General features: G+C 46.0%; 1 protein-coding gene across 2 annotated transcripts in view; it reads right to left on the reverse strand.

The window, feature by feature from the left end:
• The window catches only part of AOPEP (aminopeptidase O (putative)), a gene marked incomplete at both ends in the record, with an annotated part of 267,301 nt that overhangs the window by 232,325 nt on the left and 15,642 nt on the right, over window positions 1-19,334 (reverse strand). For both annotated transcript variants that reach the window (XM_080708670.1, XM_080708669.1), the window contains one exon: window positions 4,400-4,553. In XM_080708670.1, the coding sequence (XP_080564796.1) occupies window positions 4,400-4,553 (154 nt within the window). The remainder of the gene's footprint in view (window positions 1-4,399; window positions 4,554-19,334) is intronic.

Below are 19,334 nucleotides of genomic sequence, written 5' to 3' on the forward strand. Positions count from 1 at the left end.
CAGATAGGAGGATAACCTGTACAAAGCCAGCCCCAGCAACTTAGTGAGAGCCTGTTTCAAAATACAAAATAAGATAGGGCTGGGGGTGTAACTCAGAGGTAGAATGCCTGTGGGTTCAGTACCACCATAAAAAAAAAAAAGGGTTTTATCTAGTTGATATAATGGTTAGAAACTCATCAGGCCAAATACTTAAGATCTATATGCTGTGTTATATGCTAACTACAGTTAAATTAAACATAACAAAAAACCTCAAACGGGCTGGATCTCTGGATCTCAGGGGTCTGCACGTGCACGAGGTCCACAGCCTTCCACAGACCAGCACCTGTGCAAAGAGGCCTTCTCTTCCTTTCAGGGCCACTTCTCAGTCTCCGCAGCTCTACAGAGGACCTCGCGCCACGCCTTCCCTTCTCTAGAATGAGCGACCGCAAGGCCATTCCTCCTCTGCCGTGCCTATTTCCGAGCCTTTAATCGGGTTTGCTGAGTTCTGCTGGACTCCATCCAAGTTTCCGTGCCGTGCTTAAGCTGTGTGGCCCCAACAAAGGCCTTGAGAGGGTAAATATAATACAAGATTCCCCCGTGGCTGGAGCCAAATAAAATCAATAAACTTTTAACAGTTTATCTGAGTGCACTGAGGCCCGTGCGTGTGCTGACACGCTCACCCGAGTGGGCTGAGCGTGCGTGAAACTGGAGCTGGAAGAGGGAATGTTCTTCCTGTAATTCAGCCCACATGGACAGTGAGCAAATGTTCGGTGACCAATCCTTTGGCCAGATTTCTGGAACCCAGATGAACACTTTAGGCAAATGAAAGCCCGCGGTGTACACGGCCCTGTGAAAGTTAGATTTACATGAACTGAACTGGTGGTCTCGAGAGGCTGAAGTAGAAGGGGCTGGGGGAGGGACCGGGTGTGACCGTGCAAGGCTTGCCAGCAGAGGTGCTCTGAAGGCCCATCACAGCAGCCAGAGGTCCCACGGTACACAGAGCCACCCTCTGACGAGCAGCGATGGCCCGTGCGAAGCAGAAGCCGGGCAGGATTAAGCAGACATAAGCTAGCACTTTATCAGCAGGATACTTCTGATGGACAAGCATGTTGACAAATGGGGGGAACCGTAGGTGCTGTCCCTCAGTCGTGGGAGGGAGCCTGGGAGGAGCCCCATCCCGGGCCTCACACTTCATACAAGGACACACTTCCCTCCATACGAGGAGGCGCACCTGACGTCTCCCCCCTTGCCCGAGCGGCGAGCCACTCTGGGCTTTGCGTTTGTGGACTGACTTGCCCAGAGGGAGTGCTCGGGGCCTGCTCTCCACCCAGTGTTGGATGGGCTGTGCTGGGTGCTGTAGGGCCAGAAGCAGTCCAGCTGGGTGGTGAGCAGATGGGGATTTAGTGTGACTTGGAATGCAGTACTAGAAAGCCCACTTAGGCACCGCCCAGGAGACCCCTCAGTTCCACTTTTTACTAGCAATGCCTCTACCCTGATCTTCTGTCTGTTCCTCAACAGATTCTGAATCCAGGAGGACGAGAGAGGAAGAGCATCCCCAAACCCCAACAGGACTGCAGGTCTCGTCTCTTCCCAGAACCCCATTTGCTTTGGCCGAGTCCTTCTTCTTTTAGAATGCTGGGTGCAGGGCAAATGACAGGCGGCCACAGCTGCTGCTGGACGGGAAAGAAAGCACGCAGAAATGGCTGCTGCCCACCCCAGCCCCGCCTCTCAGGAACATGGCCAGAGGGGCACAAGGACAAATTCCTTTCCTTCTCTCCCCAAGCTTCCTAGGGCGCACATCTCCTTAACAATCAACGCGCCCTGAGGATCCATGATCCATGCATGAAGTCTCCATTTCACAAGAAAGCAAAGTGTGGCTTTGCCCGAGGAGCCATGTCCAGCCAGTAAGGATGGCACCTGTGGCACAAAGGCCTTCAACTTCTGTTTTCTGTTCCGACACCACACACTCCAGTCAGTACCGGAGGCTCCTCACGGCCGTGGTTCTCAGGTAGGAAGGTGACTCCGAATCTAGAGGAATGCTATGTACAGTTTTTTTGTTTTGTTTTGTTTTGTTTTTGTACTGTGGATTGAACCCAGAGAGGTTCTGCCTCTGAGCTACACCCCTAGCCCGTTTTACTTTTTATTTTGAAACAGGGTCTCTCTAAACTGCTTATGGTCTCACTGAGTTGCTGAGGCTGGTCTTAGCCACTTGTAATCCTCCTATTTCAGCCTCCCAAATACTAGGATTACAGTGTGCATTGCCATACCCGGCTCATGTATAGTTTTTAAAAGTTTCCGGGTAAGAGTCTAAGTCACTTCTGCAGGAGATCGGGCCTGGGTATGAATCCAGGTATAAGAATATGAAACTGTTACTATCTGAGCCTCAATATCCTTATCTATAAATGGGAATAATAAAGCCAATCTATCTTACAGGCTTATCCTCAGGAATGAATCATTTTGGATTAAGACCTACCAATAGCTTCTGTAACAACTCAGGATAGGCTAGGATGTGCTGCAGTAACAAACAAGCCCAGTGTTTCAGTGGCTTCACATAAGAAAGTTTATTTCTCCCTCACACCAACTACACTGTGAATCCAAGTGACTCCCCAGGATACCTGCCCGCCTCGCTCGGAACTCAGGCAGCCCACAGTTGGAAAATTAACCTCCCCTGTGGCCCCAGTGCAGGGGAGCACTGGAGAGTGTCACACAAGTAGATGCTCACACATGAAAGTAGCACACGTCACTCCTGTCCACACTGTCTTCTTCCCTCCTGAGGATTGTTCCATAAGGCGCAGGAAAAGCTGTCTAAAACAAGCATATTATGCCGGGCATGGTGGTGCACGCTTGTAATCCCCGCGCTTGGGAGGCGGAGACAGGAGGATCGCGCAGGTTCGAAGCCAGCCGTGCTGGCGTAAGAGACCCTGTTTCAAAAATATAAAATAGGTCTGGGAGTGTAGCCCGGAGGAAGAAGGGCTTCCAGGAACCCCAGGACCACCAAAAAAATAAATAAATAAAATAAATAAATAAATAAATAAATAAATAAATAAAACAAGCATATTACTTACTGACCAGGGGAAAATTAGCTCCCTTTTGCCAAATAAGCAAAATAGGGCATTTAAGACACACCTGTCAGAAGACACGGCATAGAGTTTCATCTCCTGAAGATATCAACCCCTAAGTCACTGAGGGTAGGTAAAAGCAGCATGGCAAAATAAAACCCGCGCCGCAGGGATCTGCACTCAGAGCAGGCCTGGCTGGTTGGCAGGGTGAAGTAACCGAGTACACCGCTGCCTGGCGTTCACCACAGAAGGTGCTCACGTGGTGGCTCTCCATAGGGAGGAAGAACAACTCCCCTGACCTGGGTGTGGATGCACCATCTGTGACCTTCTGTGTATCCCACCCCACGGGTGGACATCCAGGGTGGCTACAAGTGGACATTCACAATGAAATGGACATTCATTTGAAGTGAATATTCAAAGGCCTGTACTGTTTTTGTTTAAACCTTAAATTGGCCGGACAGGGTACGCACGCTTGTAATCCCAGCATTCTGGAGGCTGAGACCAGAGGATAGTGGTTCGCAGACAGCCTCATCTACTTAGTGAGGCCCTACGCAACTCAGTGAGACCCTGTTTCAAAATAAAGAATAAAAAATAGGGCTGGGGGTGTAGTTTAGAGGTCGAATGCCCCTGGGTCCCAGCCTCAGTACTGCAAAATAAATAAATAAATAAATAAATAAATAAATAAATAAATAAGACTAACCTTAAATTGGTTTTCCCTGACCCATTTCAAAACAGAAAAAAAAAAAAAAGGGGCCGGGATGTAGCTCAGTGGCAAAGCGCCTGCTTTGCAGGTGTGGCGCTCTGGGTTCGATCCCCGGTTCCAAAAAAAGACAAAAAAAGAACCCCTTAAAAAATAGAAAAAAAAAATCACTACTGAAGTCAATAGGACCCTGGCCCGCAGGATTCTCATAACCTAGTGGCTTTATGATAGTTTCCAAGGTGCTGTGCTGCTGAACAGGCCGTTGAGCTCCATGGAGGCAGGCCACGCCTACAAAGCGCCCCACAAAGTCAGGGGCCAGAAGGGCAGACTGGCCCACAGAGGGGCTATCGGAGGAGTAATGCCTCTAAGTTACGCTTTCGACCAGACAAGCACTGACCACCAAAGTTAAAGGCACAGGAGGAGGGGAGTGTTGGACTTGAGGGTCTGACTTCACCTGACTTCACTGATTTTCTCCTTCTGCATAAACAGCGCGCCCCCGTGTCTGCCTGGCTCGCTCTCCTCCCCAGTCAGCCTCGTCCTGCTCTGATGAGTCCTATTGTGGTTGAGTTTCTCAGCAGGATGACTCACATTCCCAGGGCTGGGAAGAATGCTTCCTACTGCTCCCTCAAGGGCTTGTCCTCGGCAAGTTCCCACCACAAACCTGCAGCCATCCTCAGAAGGCGGAGAGGGTCTCCCTGTCGGCAGGTCACCCGAGGGGCGTGTCTCCAGCTTCACCTCTGCCCAGCATCCCACTGCGATCGTGAAGGTGGAGGCTGGCATGGGCATCGTGACGTGGTAGCGCCAGCTCGCACACCCTGTGGACAGAAATCAAGGACAGTGAGGCTCTGTCGGCTCCAGCCCTGCTCTGTCTCTTCTCTGGAGGCAGGAGAGGGTGGGAAGAGCCCACTCTTGGCGGAGGCAGGACTCCAGGACTGGGGAAGGACAGAGGACGGCGCGTCCAGGCAGCCCGGGAGGCCTGGGCTCTCCAGCGGTAGCTCGGAGCCTCCCGGAGGCTGAGCACACGGAGGAGGCTGGGGGCCGCTCACAGCTGCAACACAGAAGGGCAGAGGCCGTGCTCCAGAGGAAAAGCGCACCTCACCGTCCTCCCTGCCCAGCACGGAGTGTGGCACAGAACCACAGTGTGACTGCCATTTGCTGAGTGAACAGGAAACGATCATTCTGGTGCCGTTCTATTTTGCCTAAATTCAGTTCAAGTCAAGCCGGGTGTGGTGGGCACGCTTGTAATCCCAGCATTCAGGAGACTGAGACCGAGGATCACGGTTTGCAGACAGACTCAGCTACTTAGTGAGGCCCTCTGCAACTCAGCGAGACCCTGTTTCAAAATAAAGAATAAAAAATAGGGCTGGGGGTGTATCCTGGAAGTGGAACGCCCCTGGGTTCCATCCGCAATACCGCAATACATAAATAAATAAAAATAAATTGAAGTCGAGTCCATCTAAAATGTATATAGTAGACAATATGAACTTCTATGAAATGGAGGCTCCTGGTCTGGGGCCCACCTGGCACTCCCAAGCGCCCGTGCCCGCCTTCTGATCTGCGGAGCTGGCTGCTGTCTTTGCCATGCACAGAATTCACTGGGCCGAGAACCCTGACCCGCTCGTCTCATGGCTGGAGTAACAGTGGGGCTCCTACCCCAGGGAGGGTGTGCCCTCCACTCAGTCCAAACCTTAAAGAGGACATCAGTCACAGGAACAAGTGACTGGTCATCTATGACGCTTCCCTCACTTCTGAGACTGAGAGTAATTGGAATGCTTCTGAAACCTAAATGTGGCATCCCATCTGATTTAACAAAGCGCTTTTTGAAGCATCTGCAGTAAGTGGATGGTGTGTCTTCTGACAGGTATCACCCTACACTATAGAACACTTTTCTCCACAGCCTGTGTTCCCACGTGGAGGGACTTCAATTAGAGTAACCCTTCTCTTTTAGCCTATGAGCAATTATTCTTGCGTGTGTGTGTGTGTGTGTGTGTGTGTGTGTGTGTGTGTGTGTGCGCGTGCGTGTGTGACCAAGTGGGATGGAACCCAGAGGCATTCTAGCTCTGAGCCACAACCTCAGCTCTATTTTATCCTTTTATCTGGGAACAGGTCTCACTAGGTTTTGCCAAGAGCCTCACTAAAATGCCGAGGCTGGGTTTGAACTTGGAATCCTCTTGTCTCAGCCTCCCGAGTACTAGGATTACAAGCGTGCGCCACTACGCCTTGCTAGGCTTGTTATTCTTTCTTGCTTTAAGTTGTACAGGGTTAACAACCATGGAGTGGTCTGTGGTTGTCCAATTTGGTGAGAGAGTGTATACAATGTCAAACCCAGGATGGAAATATTGGCATGCCCACCCTGGCCAGCTGCCCTACCACAACATATTTTGAAGTATTTTAGCACTAAAAATCAATAATGAAGGTTGGAGTTTGATTTCCATATGCTCGGCTCCTTTGTCTAATTCTGAATTCAAGAAACGTCTTTACTTATTACCCTCTTGAACTCTACCAACTTAGATTAAAAGAAATACACATGGAACTCCTCTAATGAACTACGAAATCTTAAATAGGAAACAAAGACTTGAGAAGAGGGTGAGTGAGAATTCAGAAGTACTGAAGCCCAGGGCAGCGGCAGCCGCTCCCTCAACCAGCGTGGCCACCTGAGGCCACTCTTCAGCTGACTGGCGGGGTGAAGGTGTGCCCCTTTTAGAAAGACCATTAAGTACAGTGTTGCTGAAGCCAATCCAGTGCTGTCCACCACTTCTACTGGGCTCAAGGAAAACCACAGCCCTAAATAGCATCGCTTCCCGGATGGCAGTGCCGTCAGAGGCGGGCCTGCCTGCAGTCTTGACCAAAGGGCGGCGTGGCCTGGTGCTGCAGGCTCCGCCACACGCCTCCCTCGCTTCTTGCTGCCACGAGGACCCGTAGGGCGCATCCTCGGACTGCTCCACTAGAGCGTCCGCCTGCCCCAGACAGACACGAGGGCCAGGGCGGGTGGGAGGGAGACAGGGGAGCGGAGGGTAAGGACCTGGGTCCTCTCAAAGGCCTTGGTTGGAAAGAATATTCCAAATAACTGAATTTGCTTAATCTACGAATCCTGGCCAGTTATCCTTTTGTTAAAGTGCGCCATGGAGTGGTTCTCTGAGTCAAAAGACTTTGCTTTTAAAACAAGCCCATTGGGCCGGGCGTGGTGGCGCACGCTTGTAATCCCCGCGCTTGGGAGGCGGAGACAGGAGGATCGCGCAGGTTCGAAGCCAGCCGCGCTGGCGTAAGAGAACCTGTTTCCAAATAAAAAAGTATAAAAATAGGTCTGGGAGTGTAGCCCGGAGGTAGAAGGGCTTCCAGGAACCCCAGGACCACCCAAAAAATAAAAAATAAAAAATAAATAAATAAATAAATAAAATAAAATAAAAAACAGGCCCATGGAGGTCTAGTAAGTAAGTAGCAAAGGTGAAGCTTCCAGGTCAAAATGGAAGCTTGAATGTAGGAGCCTCTTTTTCTCTTTCCAAAACGCCATTAAAGAACAGAGGAAGGACGTGGGAGGCCAAGACAGGAGGATTCCAGGCTCAAGACCAGTGTGCAAAAACCTAGCAGGACTCGTTTCAAAATAAAGATAAAGAGTGCTGGGGGTGTAGCTCAGTGGTAGAATGTTCCTGGTTTCAATCCATAGTACTAAAACAAAACAAAGAAACAAAAAAGCGAGGAGAATAAAAATAAATAAATAAGGACAGAAAGAAAGAAGGCAGGCAGGCAAAAAGATGAGAACTGAACGTACAGTTCACAAGGTCCACCACCCGAGGGATAGTGCCAGGAAAAGGTGACAGAAAAAATAGAAGGAAGAAAACTATGAGTTAAAAATCCAAGAAACGGCCCCCAAAGGAAGGGAACAGAGATTTCCAGACTGAAAGGACACAGAACACCCAAGACACTGGGTAAAACTGGTACACATCAAGATGTGTCATTTAAAACTTAAGAGCTGGGGGTGAAGACAAGAGCCTGCAGGCAGCTTCCAGAAAGAGAAAGAGGAAAGAATCTTACACACAGTAAGGACATTTCCAGACACGCAGAGTCAAAAATTCACCTCCTACACACCATATTCTCTGGAAGTCACTAGACTATGTGAAGTATGCTTCAAAAAGAGGCCATACACCAATAAAGAGAAGAAAGTTACCTAATGCAGGAGAGAAACGAAGGAAACTGGCAGGCGACGGACCGTTCAGCCAGCAGGAAGAGGCGAGGGGCACGTGGGGGTGCTGCAGGAAGATGAGCTGAGGGGAACGTGAGGATTCTGAGCATCTTGAAAGGAGGCTTACACGGCTTTCAAAAGGCCGGTGAATGCAAAGCAAACCAGGAAGATTGTGGGGGAGGATAAACATTAATACCACTATTAACTCCGAGAACGAATATGCGTGGAAATAATACGGCAATCATTTTGCTCGGATCAGCCTCTTAATGAGCTAGATATAACATGAATGAAGAATGCTGGTATAATTAACACCGTGACTCATTACACTGGGGAGACAGGACTTGGGGAAGGGAACGTGTGGACGACGAGGAGAGGGGGAGCTAGACCCTCACCTGCCCTGCTGGGCAGACCAACCCTGAGCAAGCACATCTTGTTGAAGGACACGGAGGCGGACGTCAAACAACCAGCCAGAGAGGTGCGGCAGTGGTTGCTTCTGAAGGTGGGGAAGGAGAGGGGGCGAAAGGGCTGGTATGTGGAGCAAAAACACCAATGGAATTGTTCAACTCTTTAATATCACATTTTTAAGGTAAAATAATTGAAAATAAAACCAATCATCAATTAAAAGGTAATTGATAAGTTGGGTCCCTTCCCCACGTGATCTCAGCAGCGGGAACAGGAGGCGGAACCCCGGAAGCCAGAAGCGGAGATATCACAAGACTTCAGGTGCCTCCAGACTCCAAACATCTCAGTGCTACAGATGTCGCGAGAGAATCGGCATGCCTATAAAACGTCGGTGCCTCCGATCTTCCGCGTGACTCAGCCGGCTGATCAGGATTGCGCAACTCCCCAGACGCCTGGCCCGTCCTGGCCCATCGGTCCCTTCCCCCGTGGCAGACTGACTCTCCGGAGGGGCCGGGTCCGAATAAAACAGCGGTCTCTGATAACCCGGTTGATATTTTTACCTCCCTTCTAAACCCCCTCGCTCTGTTTTCAACCTAACAGTAATCTTAACAGAAAAAGAACAAGATTTCAAATTTTTGGTCCTGAGATACTATTCAAGTGATAAAACAGAGCTGGGCATGGTGGCGGCAACTGTAACCCCAGCACTTCAGAGGCTGATAGAAGGCCACAGGCCCGAGGCCAACCTCAGCAACTTAAGGAGACCCTGCTTCAAAATAAGATTGGGCTGAGGGTTGTCGGTTGGGGGTAGAATGCCCCTGTGCGCAGTCCTCAGCACCACACACATACAAAGTGGTAAAGTATTACTCAGGAGAAAGGAAATGGCAGGCAAAGCGCAGGCGCTATCTTGCCAGGAAACCCTGCGAACGGAAGGCTTTCCCTCCACCTTCCTATGCGAGCCTTACCTGCTCTTCTGCTCAAGTCTGGCCCTCGGCACTACCTACCTAATGACGGGTCAGAACAGACTTGTGAAAAGAGCCGGTGAAATTGTCTCCAAGAGAGAAGCATGCTGGTGGAACACGGCATGTTAGAGTCCTGCACAAGGCCACTGGGAGCGCACACAGGGCCGCTCACAGGACACCAGCGCCTTCAGCACGCCAGGCCTGTGCTCTCCAGGGACGTGGCGAGGACAACAGTACGTGGTAAGGATGTGGTAAGAGAAGTGAATAGGCGATGGAGAAAATCAGGGCTTAAATAACCTGGGTTTGGGGATGAGATTCAAAAGTGGTAACAGAGCCTGAACTGAATGCAACAGGAATAGTTTAGGATTGTCATTTCTCTCCCAAAGTCTTCTCTGAAGTTAAATAATTATAAGGCTGTTTTTTTTTTTTGAAAAAAGGTATTAAAAATATCACCCAAACTTATGTTTTGAATGCTAAAGATTTCTTCCTCCAGCCCACAGAGTTCTAATTTTCTTCGATTCTTAAAGTCCCTGTGCTCAGTGGAGCTCTTTCCCCCCTGTGGTACTGAGGATGGAACGCGGAGCTCTGTACCTTTGAATGACACCCCCTGCCCTATTTCTTTAGTCTTTATTTTGAAACAGGGCCTCACTGAGTTGCAGAGGGCCTCGCTAAGTAGCTGAGGCTGTCTGCGAACTGGATCCTCCGGTCTCAGCCTCCCGAATGCTGGAGTGGAGCTCTTTTGGAATAAACTATTTCTTAACTTCAAGCTGTAAAAACAAAAACATTTTAGCAGGGCATGGTGGCACATGCTTGCAATCCCAGTACTTGGGTGGCTGAGACAGGAAGATCCGGGTTCACAGCCAGCTTCACTACTTAGTGAGGTCCTCTGCAACTTGGTGAGACCCTGTTTCAAAAATAAAGAATAAGCCGGGCGTGGTGGCGCACGCTTGTAATCCCCGCGCTTGGGAGGCAGAGACAGGAGGATCGCGCAGGTTCGAAGCCAGCCACGCGCGCTGGCTTAGGAGACCCTGTTTCCAAATAAAAATGTAAAAATAGGTCTGGGAGTGTAGCCCGGAGGTAGAAGGGCTTCCAGGAACCCCAGTACCACCAAAAAAAAAAAAAAAAGAATAAAAGAATCAGGCTGCGAGTGCAGCTTGGAGGTAGATTACGCCTGGGTTCAATCTCCAACACCACCCAAAAATAAAAAATAAAACAACAACAACAAAAATTTTTGGCTACCAAGTGACAAAGAGGGGCAGATCGATGGCAGGGCCATCAGGAACTACCCAGGAACCCAAATCCCAAGGACCCTGACTGACCTACATTGTTCCTCAGGAAGAAACATCCTGGGTGAATGCCAGAGCCGATGTGGAGCCGGGTCCAGTGCCGCGGGGGCGTTTTATTAGTCCACGGCCACGAGGACATTTTCAGTATTTTTTCTCATTTGGTAACAGAGCCCCCTGTGAATGGTCCATGAATCGTTCCCCTGGGCTGAATCCTGCACGGAGGCTGCCCCCTGCCCCAGGGAGCAGTACCTCATCTTCACATCAGCTTGCAGAAAATGTGCACAAGACAGAAACGCCATCCCCGAAAGCAGAGCACGCCTTCCAGAGGCAAAGAGGGAGACGTCCCGGGCTGTCTACTGCGGGCGGCCAGCCTGCTTGTGAAGGGGCTGATGAGCGTCTGAGTCTGGTGAGTGTGCTGTGGGCCCAGGCCAGCTCACGATGGGGCGGGGGCTCACCCTGCTCACGCTCCCAGGCCGGGCACGGCACCTAGGCGCTGTGTGTGTGCAGCACTGCCCTGACGGGTGGCAGGAGAGGCGTTACGTGCAGGTTGAGTCAGATGACGCATACAGAAGTCACTAGCATGGTATCGGGCACACAGTGTGTCCTCTTCTTCAGCTGCTCCTGCTCGGGCTGACTGGCTGAAGGCAGAGGAGAGGGCTGTGTGAGGCATGGCGGCCACATGTGCACCCACACGTGACCTGGGGAGGCCCACATATGGGTTCAAGGTTGAATGCCACTTAAACACAGCGCTCACAAAGCAATCCATTTAAATGACAACCCAAAGGAGGCATCCTGTATGACTTCATAGAGAAGGGGCCATTTGGAGACTATTTAAATGGTGTTTACTTTAAATGAGCCATCCTCGATGAAACACACAGTGAATGCCTTCATTTTCCTTTTCTGATTCAACCCTCTTGCACTAGACTCCCTGGCTACACCAGCTGCAAGACAAAGAGAACGGGTTGTGCTTGAGTTAACCAAGAGTTTTCCCTGCAAAAACTAGAAGCCCCTCACGGCCCTCGATGCCTTCACAGCCAGGCCTGATTCACTGGTGAGGCTCCCGGAGTGCAGGGCGGCAGGAAGGGGCCCGGTGGCCGTGGTGCTCCCCGACCGCGCAGGCCTGCGCGGTCTCCAGCTCCCCCTCCCTTCTGCACGGATTCTGTTAAGCTGGACTTCTGACCCCCTTAGAAATAAATCAGAGGTCTTCAACACACTTAAACCACTTTCTCAAACTAGAATTTATTTAGGGGGAAAAATTCATACTTCAATCGTCTCACTAGTAAGAGATGTGTCATATGAAATATTGTTATTACCACAATAGCAGCTGCTACAAGATCCAAATATACACCAGAACGGGACTGAAATTTTCCTAAAGTGATGGTTTCTTACAAGTAAAATAACATTTGAAGTGGGTTGATTTAAAATTTAGTTGACTAGGGGTGTATCTCAGTGGAGTGCTTGTCTGACATGAATAAAGCTCTGGGTCCATCTCTAGAGCCACAAGAATGAATAAATGAATCAATCAGTCACTCTCAGTTTTGAAAATAAGTATCATAACTAGAGTACGAGAGAGACTGAATCTGTTGCCATTTGCTAAAGACTGTCCTCAGAATAGTTTCGAAGATTCTCTCTCCTCCTGGAGGAAGAATCATTACTAGTGAGGAGGAGGAAGAGGAACAGAGGAAGAACAGTCAGCTTATAAGGCAAGAAGAACTGAACTCGTGGAGAACTCTGCTAATCATTTGAGAAAATCATTTTTACAAAAGGAAAAAAATTAAGAAAATTTAAAATACTGTACTGACTTAGCCATCAGTCGTGCCTATTAGTAACAGGCGACTAAATATGGCGTATGGAAAGTCAAGTCCTCTACACTTGGAGAAAGCACTGGACAGAATCCGGAGGCACAAGCACACTACACACATACCCCACCCTTCTACACAGGCAGGGCAGGTGCTTTACCTTTGGAAAGCTATGAAAATCACAGAACTTGAATTAAGAGTGTTATTATTTTAACTGAAGAGTTTTAAAAAGCACTTAAATTCCTCCTATTAAAAGCATCCATGCTTCTTTTATTTATTTTTTATTTTTTATTTTTATTTTTTGGTGGTACTGGGGGTGGAACCCAGAGGCTTTCTACCTCCGGGCTATACTCCCAGACCTATTTTATACTTTATTTGGAAACAGGGTCTCACTAGGTTGCCGAGAGCCTCACTAAGTAGCTGAGGCTGGCTTCGAGCCCGTGTGATCCTCCTGTCTCAGCCTCCCAAGCGCGGGGATTACAAGCGTGCGCCACCACGCCCGGCTGACGTGCTTCTTTTAAACCTTTCCACTACAGGTTACACAAAGGGCAGGAAGAAATTGGAACATTAAATTGATAATGCCTTTATACAACATATCAGACTTCTCTCCTCAATTCTAACATAGTGCTTGCTTATTTCCTGCCCTAAGAGTCTCTAGTCACAGTTCTGACTTTCAGAGCTTCCTGCCCACTACTATATATGTTACAATTATTTTGGAATAACTTTGTACCAATATGTATAGGAATATGTATAATTGTAATTGTAAACTGATATACCATATCAATGTAAATATTACATACTTTAAAAATATATAGTACACTACACATATGTAAGCACAGTCGGTACTTAAAAGGAAGCAGAGCTCCCCGTCCTGGCTGGGCCCCTTCTCCAAGTGCTGGTCCTTCAGCAAACCCCAGCTTTCTCCCTGTCACAGCCTTTCAGATGAGTGTGCGCATCTGGTTTTGTGAGCTGGTGCCACCCTCTTGAATCCCCGTGGCGTGACTGTCTTTTGTTCACTCTTGCTCAGAGGTTGTAACTGGCCCTGGAACAAAGGAGACAGTAAGACGGCCGGGCTGGTAAGCACCAGCCTCGCCAGGGCACCGAGCCAGGCCAGGCCACGGCTTCACAGACACGGGGCCACCAGCGGGGCCTCGGGGCCATCCCAGCAACATGGCAGAACCTCAGGCACTGAGACCCAGAGGAGGATGACCTCAAGATGTCTTGTGAACGAGGTGGAAGAGCGCCACCTACTGAGCCCCGAACACAAGTACCGCTCGGGCGGAGGTGGCTTTCCCTGTTGGATAGAGGCATCCCTGGAATAATGGATGCCCCGGCTTCTCAGCCCAAGCCTCCCTGGACATCCTGATCTACGATGCAGATGACTAGATCACCTTAGACTCCGGCACAAAGCAGATCGGTGGACTGGACACCAAACTGTACTTCTCTAGATGGTCGAGGGTAAGCTCTGGGACTCACATGTGAACATTTACGGATGTCAAGTCAGAGACAAAAGTCGGCAGCAGCAAGAACGAGTGTGTTCTGACGTCTCCTGCCAGAAACTGTGATCCAAAAGAACCCTGGCGACTTCTCATACGGCGCATCCCTGCATACGTGAAGGGCTGCGTGGGCAAGCAAGACCCGTCAGTAACGAATCGCAAAGCAAAATCGTGAACTGACAGACTGAAAGGCACGAGGGCATCGTGTGAGGTTTGGGAGCAATGCGACGGTAGAACGGTCCTCGCTCGCCAGCGGTTTCGTAATGGGAAAGAGAAATACATTTGCTCCCTACTTCTACCCCTCGAAAACACACGGACGGATGTGTGCCAGCCCAGAAGAAAGTCTCCGTTCTTGAAACAAAGCACCTCCTCTACTTTGCATATTCTCCTTGTGGGGAACACTTAATCATAACCAGTCCTAAATGTCTTTTAATTTACCATTTCCTTGTACGTAATTCCTGGTTGCATACTGTGGGAGCAGTCTAAATATACCGCTCATTTTGAGCCATAAAGAAGGAAGAAAAGTTGGCTTTCAATTACACACAGGAGGGTCTGGACCCTGAGATGTTGGCTTTTTCCTGGAATTTCCCACACAGTCAAGAGAAAGAAAATGTCAAAGAGCTGGTCTATTGGGCAGGTCAGGGAGCAGCTTTTGCCCAGAATGAAGTAACGTCTGCAGTCTTACTTTTGCAAAAATAAAATAAAATAAAACAAAATCAGATCCTCTGCAAGAGCACATGCAGTTCTAACACTTTTCACATGCCCATTTGCTTTTTCTCCTTCATTTGTTAGAAGCTTGGGCAGTCTTGTTCATCTTTGGCCTTCCCATGAAACACAGAAGCAGAGCATTTTACTTTTTTAGGAAGTAGGGATTTACTCACTTAGACTCTATAAAAATAAAACAACTAAACAAAAAAGTTACCGGAGGAAAATAATATTGAACAAATTTCTTTCCTTTTAAATTTTATTGAAGCTGGAGAGAACACAGAAACTCAAATCGGCAGCATAATGGAAAGAAATGACCCCGAAATCACTTTGGTCGCCATCACTAAGGGTCTTAAACACTCCTTCCACGGACGTATTACTTTTGTCTGACGGCACAGACCACATGCACTCAATAAATAAACAGTGAGCACTTATGCACACACAGTCCTGTCCTGGGCACTGTCTCTGTGCTCAACAGCTTGGCAACATTTGGGCAGGAAACGTAGGCAGACCATAACCCACAGGATAACACTCCTGCCCAAACGGCTGCATGCTGAGGAAGAGGAATAATAAGGAATTAAACTAGTTCATCTAAGTCTACATTTGACTTAGCCTTCTAGAAAAAAAATAATGACTACTCAGCTAATAAAATTCTTACGATGATCATTACCCTACAGGCCAAACCATTAATCTTCTTCTTAAAAACTGTTAGAGAAATGGTTTTCTTCTTGGAGCCAAGACTTGGGAGTGTTTTCTGATTCCTGTTCTCTGCCCAAGGGCTGCTGTCATTTCCGGCGCTGGTATCTGCTCCCAGGTGCCTTTGCTTCCTTTGGGAAATCAGCTGGCGCCCAGTAAATGTGCTAATCAGACTGGGGAGGTGTCTCTGTGATGGAAACTAGGACCTGCTGGCCCAGGCTTTGCCACTCCTGTTTTCAAAGCCAGCTCATCGCTTTAAAGGGCACTGTGCACCAGGAGCGGAGGTCCTGGGAGATCAACCCACCAATGCAGGGGACATGACTTGGAGAGGAAGCCATCCCACCGACACCCACACGCTGTCCTCCGGGGAGTGTAGCACATTGGTAGACAGGGCTCCATCCTCAGAGCGGCCACTTAGGGTTCTGGCATAAAGCTTTATTGGTACTATTTCCTGGCTGTCCTCTGATAAACCCCGGCTGTGGGCGGCAGGGGAAACTGCAGGGCTTTCTACTTGCAGAGTTCTTTCCCCTCGGCTAGCTCCCTCAGTTTGAATAGAAAGGATCTGTTCTGCGGTAGCATGTGTACAAGCAGTATAAGCATAAGCAAATCCCAATTAACACCTACTTTACTCTAACTCTGCCCTTAATGGCAATTCCCGGGGGGAGGGGTGGTATCATAGACAAAGACAGATTCCTGGAAGTATGAGAGTTTCCCATAAAATGTTTTAAAGTTAACTCTTATTTTAATTTTTTTGATGATAATCTTCAAAAAATAGATCCACAGCTACCGACGAACAGGTATAATAGCAGTCAGAGGTCAGAAATCTGTTTTCTGTGAAGGACCAGGCAGCAAATATCGTAGACCCTGTGGGCCTTTCTTGCAAATACTCAACTATGCTTTCCAGCATGGAAACAGCCCTAGATGGTGGCATGGAGCCAATAAAACTTTATTTAAAAAACAGGCAGCGGGCTGGATTTAGACAGTGGGCCGTAGTTTGCTGACTCCGGAACCCACCCAGCTGCCTGCGTGTGCGGGGCTGCGCGGGGATGCCTGGCTGCTAGAATTGCTGAGAGGTGATGGGGAAAGAGCGGACGGACGATGCTTTTGCCCAAGTACGTGTCAAATGGCATCAAGCATGCTGTGCGAGCAAAGTTTTATATCAGACAAAAGAAAAGCAATGGAAAAGCAGCTCAGGGCAGGACAGGGCAGGACAGGGGTTCAACTTGAAACTACACGGAGCCACCACTGCCACATCCATACTGAGTGCCCTTATTACATGTAAATTATACTCTGGTAAAGTCGACTAAAGAGAGAGATATCACATCTATACTTGTACTAAACTTCAGAATTACATAAACTAAAAAAGATTCTACGAGCATCCAGGCAATAAAACCAGACTACTTTCAAAGAACAAAATAATTTCACACAAGTTTCTCTAAAGAAATACTGAACGAAGGGTGGTAGTGATAACACATATACTCACTAAAGATGGAAAAGAAGTGGCTCGAGCAGTTGATATCCAGCCAAAAATTGTTATTAAGTACATATGACCAAAAGTCAACCCAACTATGAGGGGAGGGTCAGAAAATAAACTATAAATCCAATCTTCTAGGATAAACATGAAGACTTTTGCAAGCCAAATGAGACACGATTCAAATTTAACGGTTCAAGAATGAGGAAAGTCTAAATACTTATTAAAAATGTGGTGTGGAACTGGATAAAAATAATAGTAAATAATTTTAAAGTTTTAGTAAACATTAAACAATAAAACAATTTCTACAAAAGAAAATATAACAGAAAAACAAAATATAGAAATACTATGAGTTCAAATCCCAGACTTTATTAAATAAAATTGGGAAATGTAGGTGAGGAAAAACAATGGAAGTAAAGGCTGTTAAATTCCTTATTTTATATGCAGTGGAGTCCAGAGCTATTAGTTAGCTCAGCTGTGAAAATTCCATTTATGGAACACTCTGTAGTCATAAAAGTAATGAAGAAACTCTTTATGTTTTTATCTGAAAATTCTTTCTTTCTTCCTTATTTTGAACAATGCAAAGATGTGTATCACATGCAACAATTTTTGCAACAAAAGAAAAAATTATGCAAGAGAAATGAGTGACCTTAGTTTCCTTAGGGAGGGGGCTCCCAGGAACCTGAAAACAGGAAGAAGGAGGCACCTTTATCGAGAATAGTTTGCGCTTTGCTCATTTGTAAGTGAACCTTGTAAACACTATCTATTCTTTAAATAAAAACTTTAAATGTATTATTTGCTTTGCTTGATTTTACTTTAAGAATCAGGTAAATATTAACTAAAGACTTTACTACGTATATAAATCTAGATTATGATAAAGATGATTTCACAAATCAGAAAACTATAGGAAGTAATCTTGGAGCAACTGGTTTTCTATTTGGAAAAACAGTAATATTGATTACTCATTTCACAACTAGTTGAGATTAAAACAGAGAATAAAGAGTTAAATTATAAAACCATCTGAATAAAAAAAGTGAATCTTAGAGCAAAAGAAGAATTTCCAAGAGAAATCTGATAAATTTGATTTTATAAAAATTTAAACCACCTCTGGTTCAGAAACATCATATAAAATTACAAGCATATTCTTCAATTTCTCAAAGAGCCAATCACATTTGAAAACATGACAAACTTTTTGAAAACTTCATTATATCTTCGGTAGAAAAATAAGCAAAGGAAATAAACAGATAGGAATGCAACTGGTTAAGAATAATCTAAGAGCATATGAAATTCACTGATAACCAAAGTAATCCAAATTAAAGAGAGATTCCCTTGCCTATATAAGAAAAGTTTCCAAAAAGAGGCCCTCAAAATTACTGATAAGTGTGTGAACTGGCACAATCTTTCTAGAAAATAATATGGAATATGCGCCAATAGCCTTAGACGCGTATTTATTTCTTATCAAATTGTATTTATTTCTTATCAAAGAAATTGTATCAATTGTATTTATTAATTATTATTATATAATTGTATTATTAATTGTATCATATAATTATATTGTTTATTATTTATTATTTATTATTGTTTATTATATAAATAATATATTTATCATTATTTATTATTATATTATTATATATTATTATATTATTTATTATATATTATATATTATATATCATTATTATATGATATATTATTATATTATATTATTATATATTATTATATAATTGTATTGTTAATTGTATTTATCAATTGTATTTATTTCTTATCAAAGAAATTTATTTGTATGTAAATAAGCAAATTTTTTTAAAGTTTTCTGGGGAAATCCCATAAACAGATGTCAAAACCCTGGTACTGAGGATTGAACCCAGGAGCATTCTACCTCTAAGCTACACCTCCAGCCCTAATTTTTATGCTTTATTTTGAAATAGGGTCTCACTAATTTGTGGAAGGCCTCAGTAAGTAGCTGAGGCTGGCTATAAGCTTGTGATCCTCCTGTCTCAGGCTCCCAAATATTGGGATTCCAAGCCTGTGCCACCACAGGTAGTTGTACCATGGTTAAATTTTAGACTCAATAATTTCCATTTTATACAAAATGTCTCCTCAGGAACTTTGTAATAGAAAAAAAAAAGCTGTGAAAACACTCAAAATATCTAATACGAGAGTGTTAAAACAAATCCCAATATATTCATACAACAAAATATTGAAATTATATTTTAAAAATACTTAATAATCTTAAAAATGTTCAGCATACACTAAGAGAAAAAAGCAGAATACATGCCGTTATGTGCTATGTTGACAATTCTGAGTCATCCTTATTAAACATACATATTTTAAATACTGAAGGGGTCCATAACAAATTGTTAACAATCATTTCCTCTAAAATTATTTAACGTTGTTATCTTTAACTTCATGTATATTACTAAAGTTTGTTATCTTTAACTTCATGTGTCTTATTAAAGTTTCTATAATAACTGCAGGGGAGGAGGCACCATGTTTTAAATAAATATAACTAATTTAAAGAAAATACAACTACAAGAATTTAAAACGGGAATCAACGCGCTCAGGATTTGAATTCAAAGTTAATGTTGAACAAGCAAGCAGATCA

The sequence above is a fragment of the Muscardinus avellanarius genome (genome assembly GCF_963383645.1).
Source record: "Muscardinus avellanarius genome assembly, chromosome: 13".
Taxonomy (NCBI): Eukaryota; Metazoa; Chordata; class Mammalia; order Rodentia; family Gliridae; genus Muscardinus; species Muscardinus avellanarius.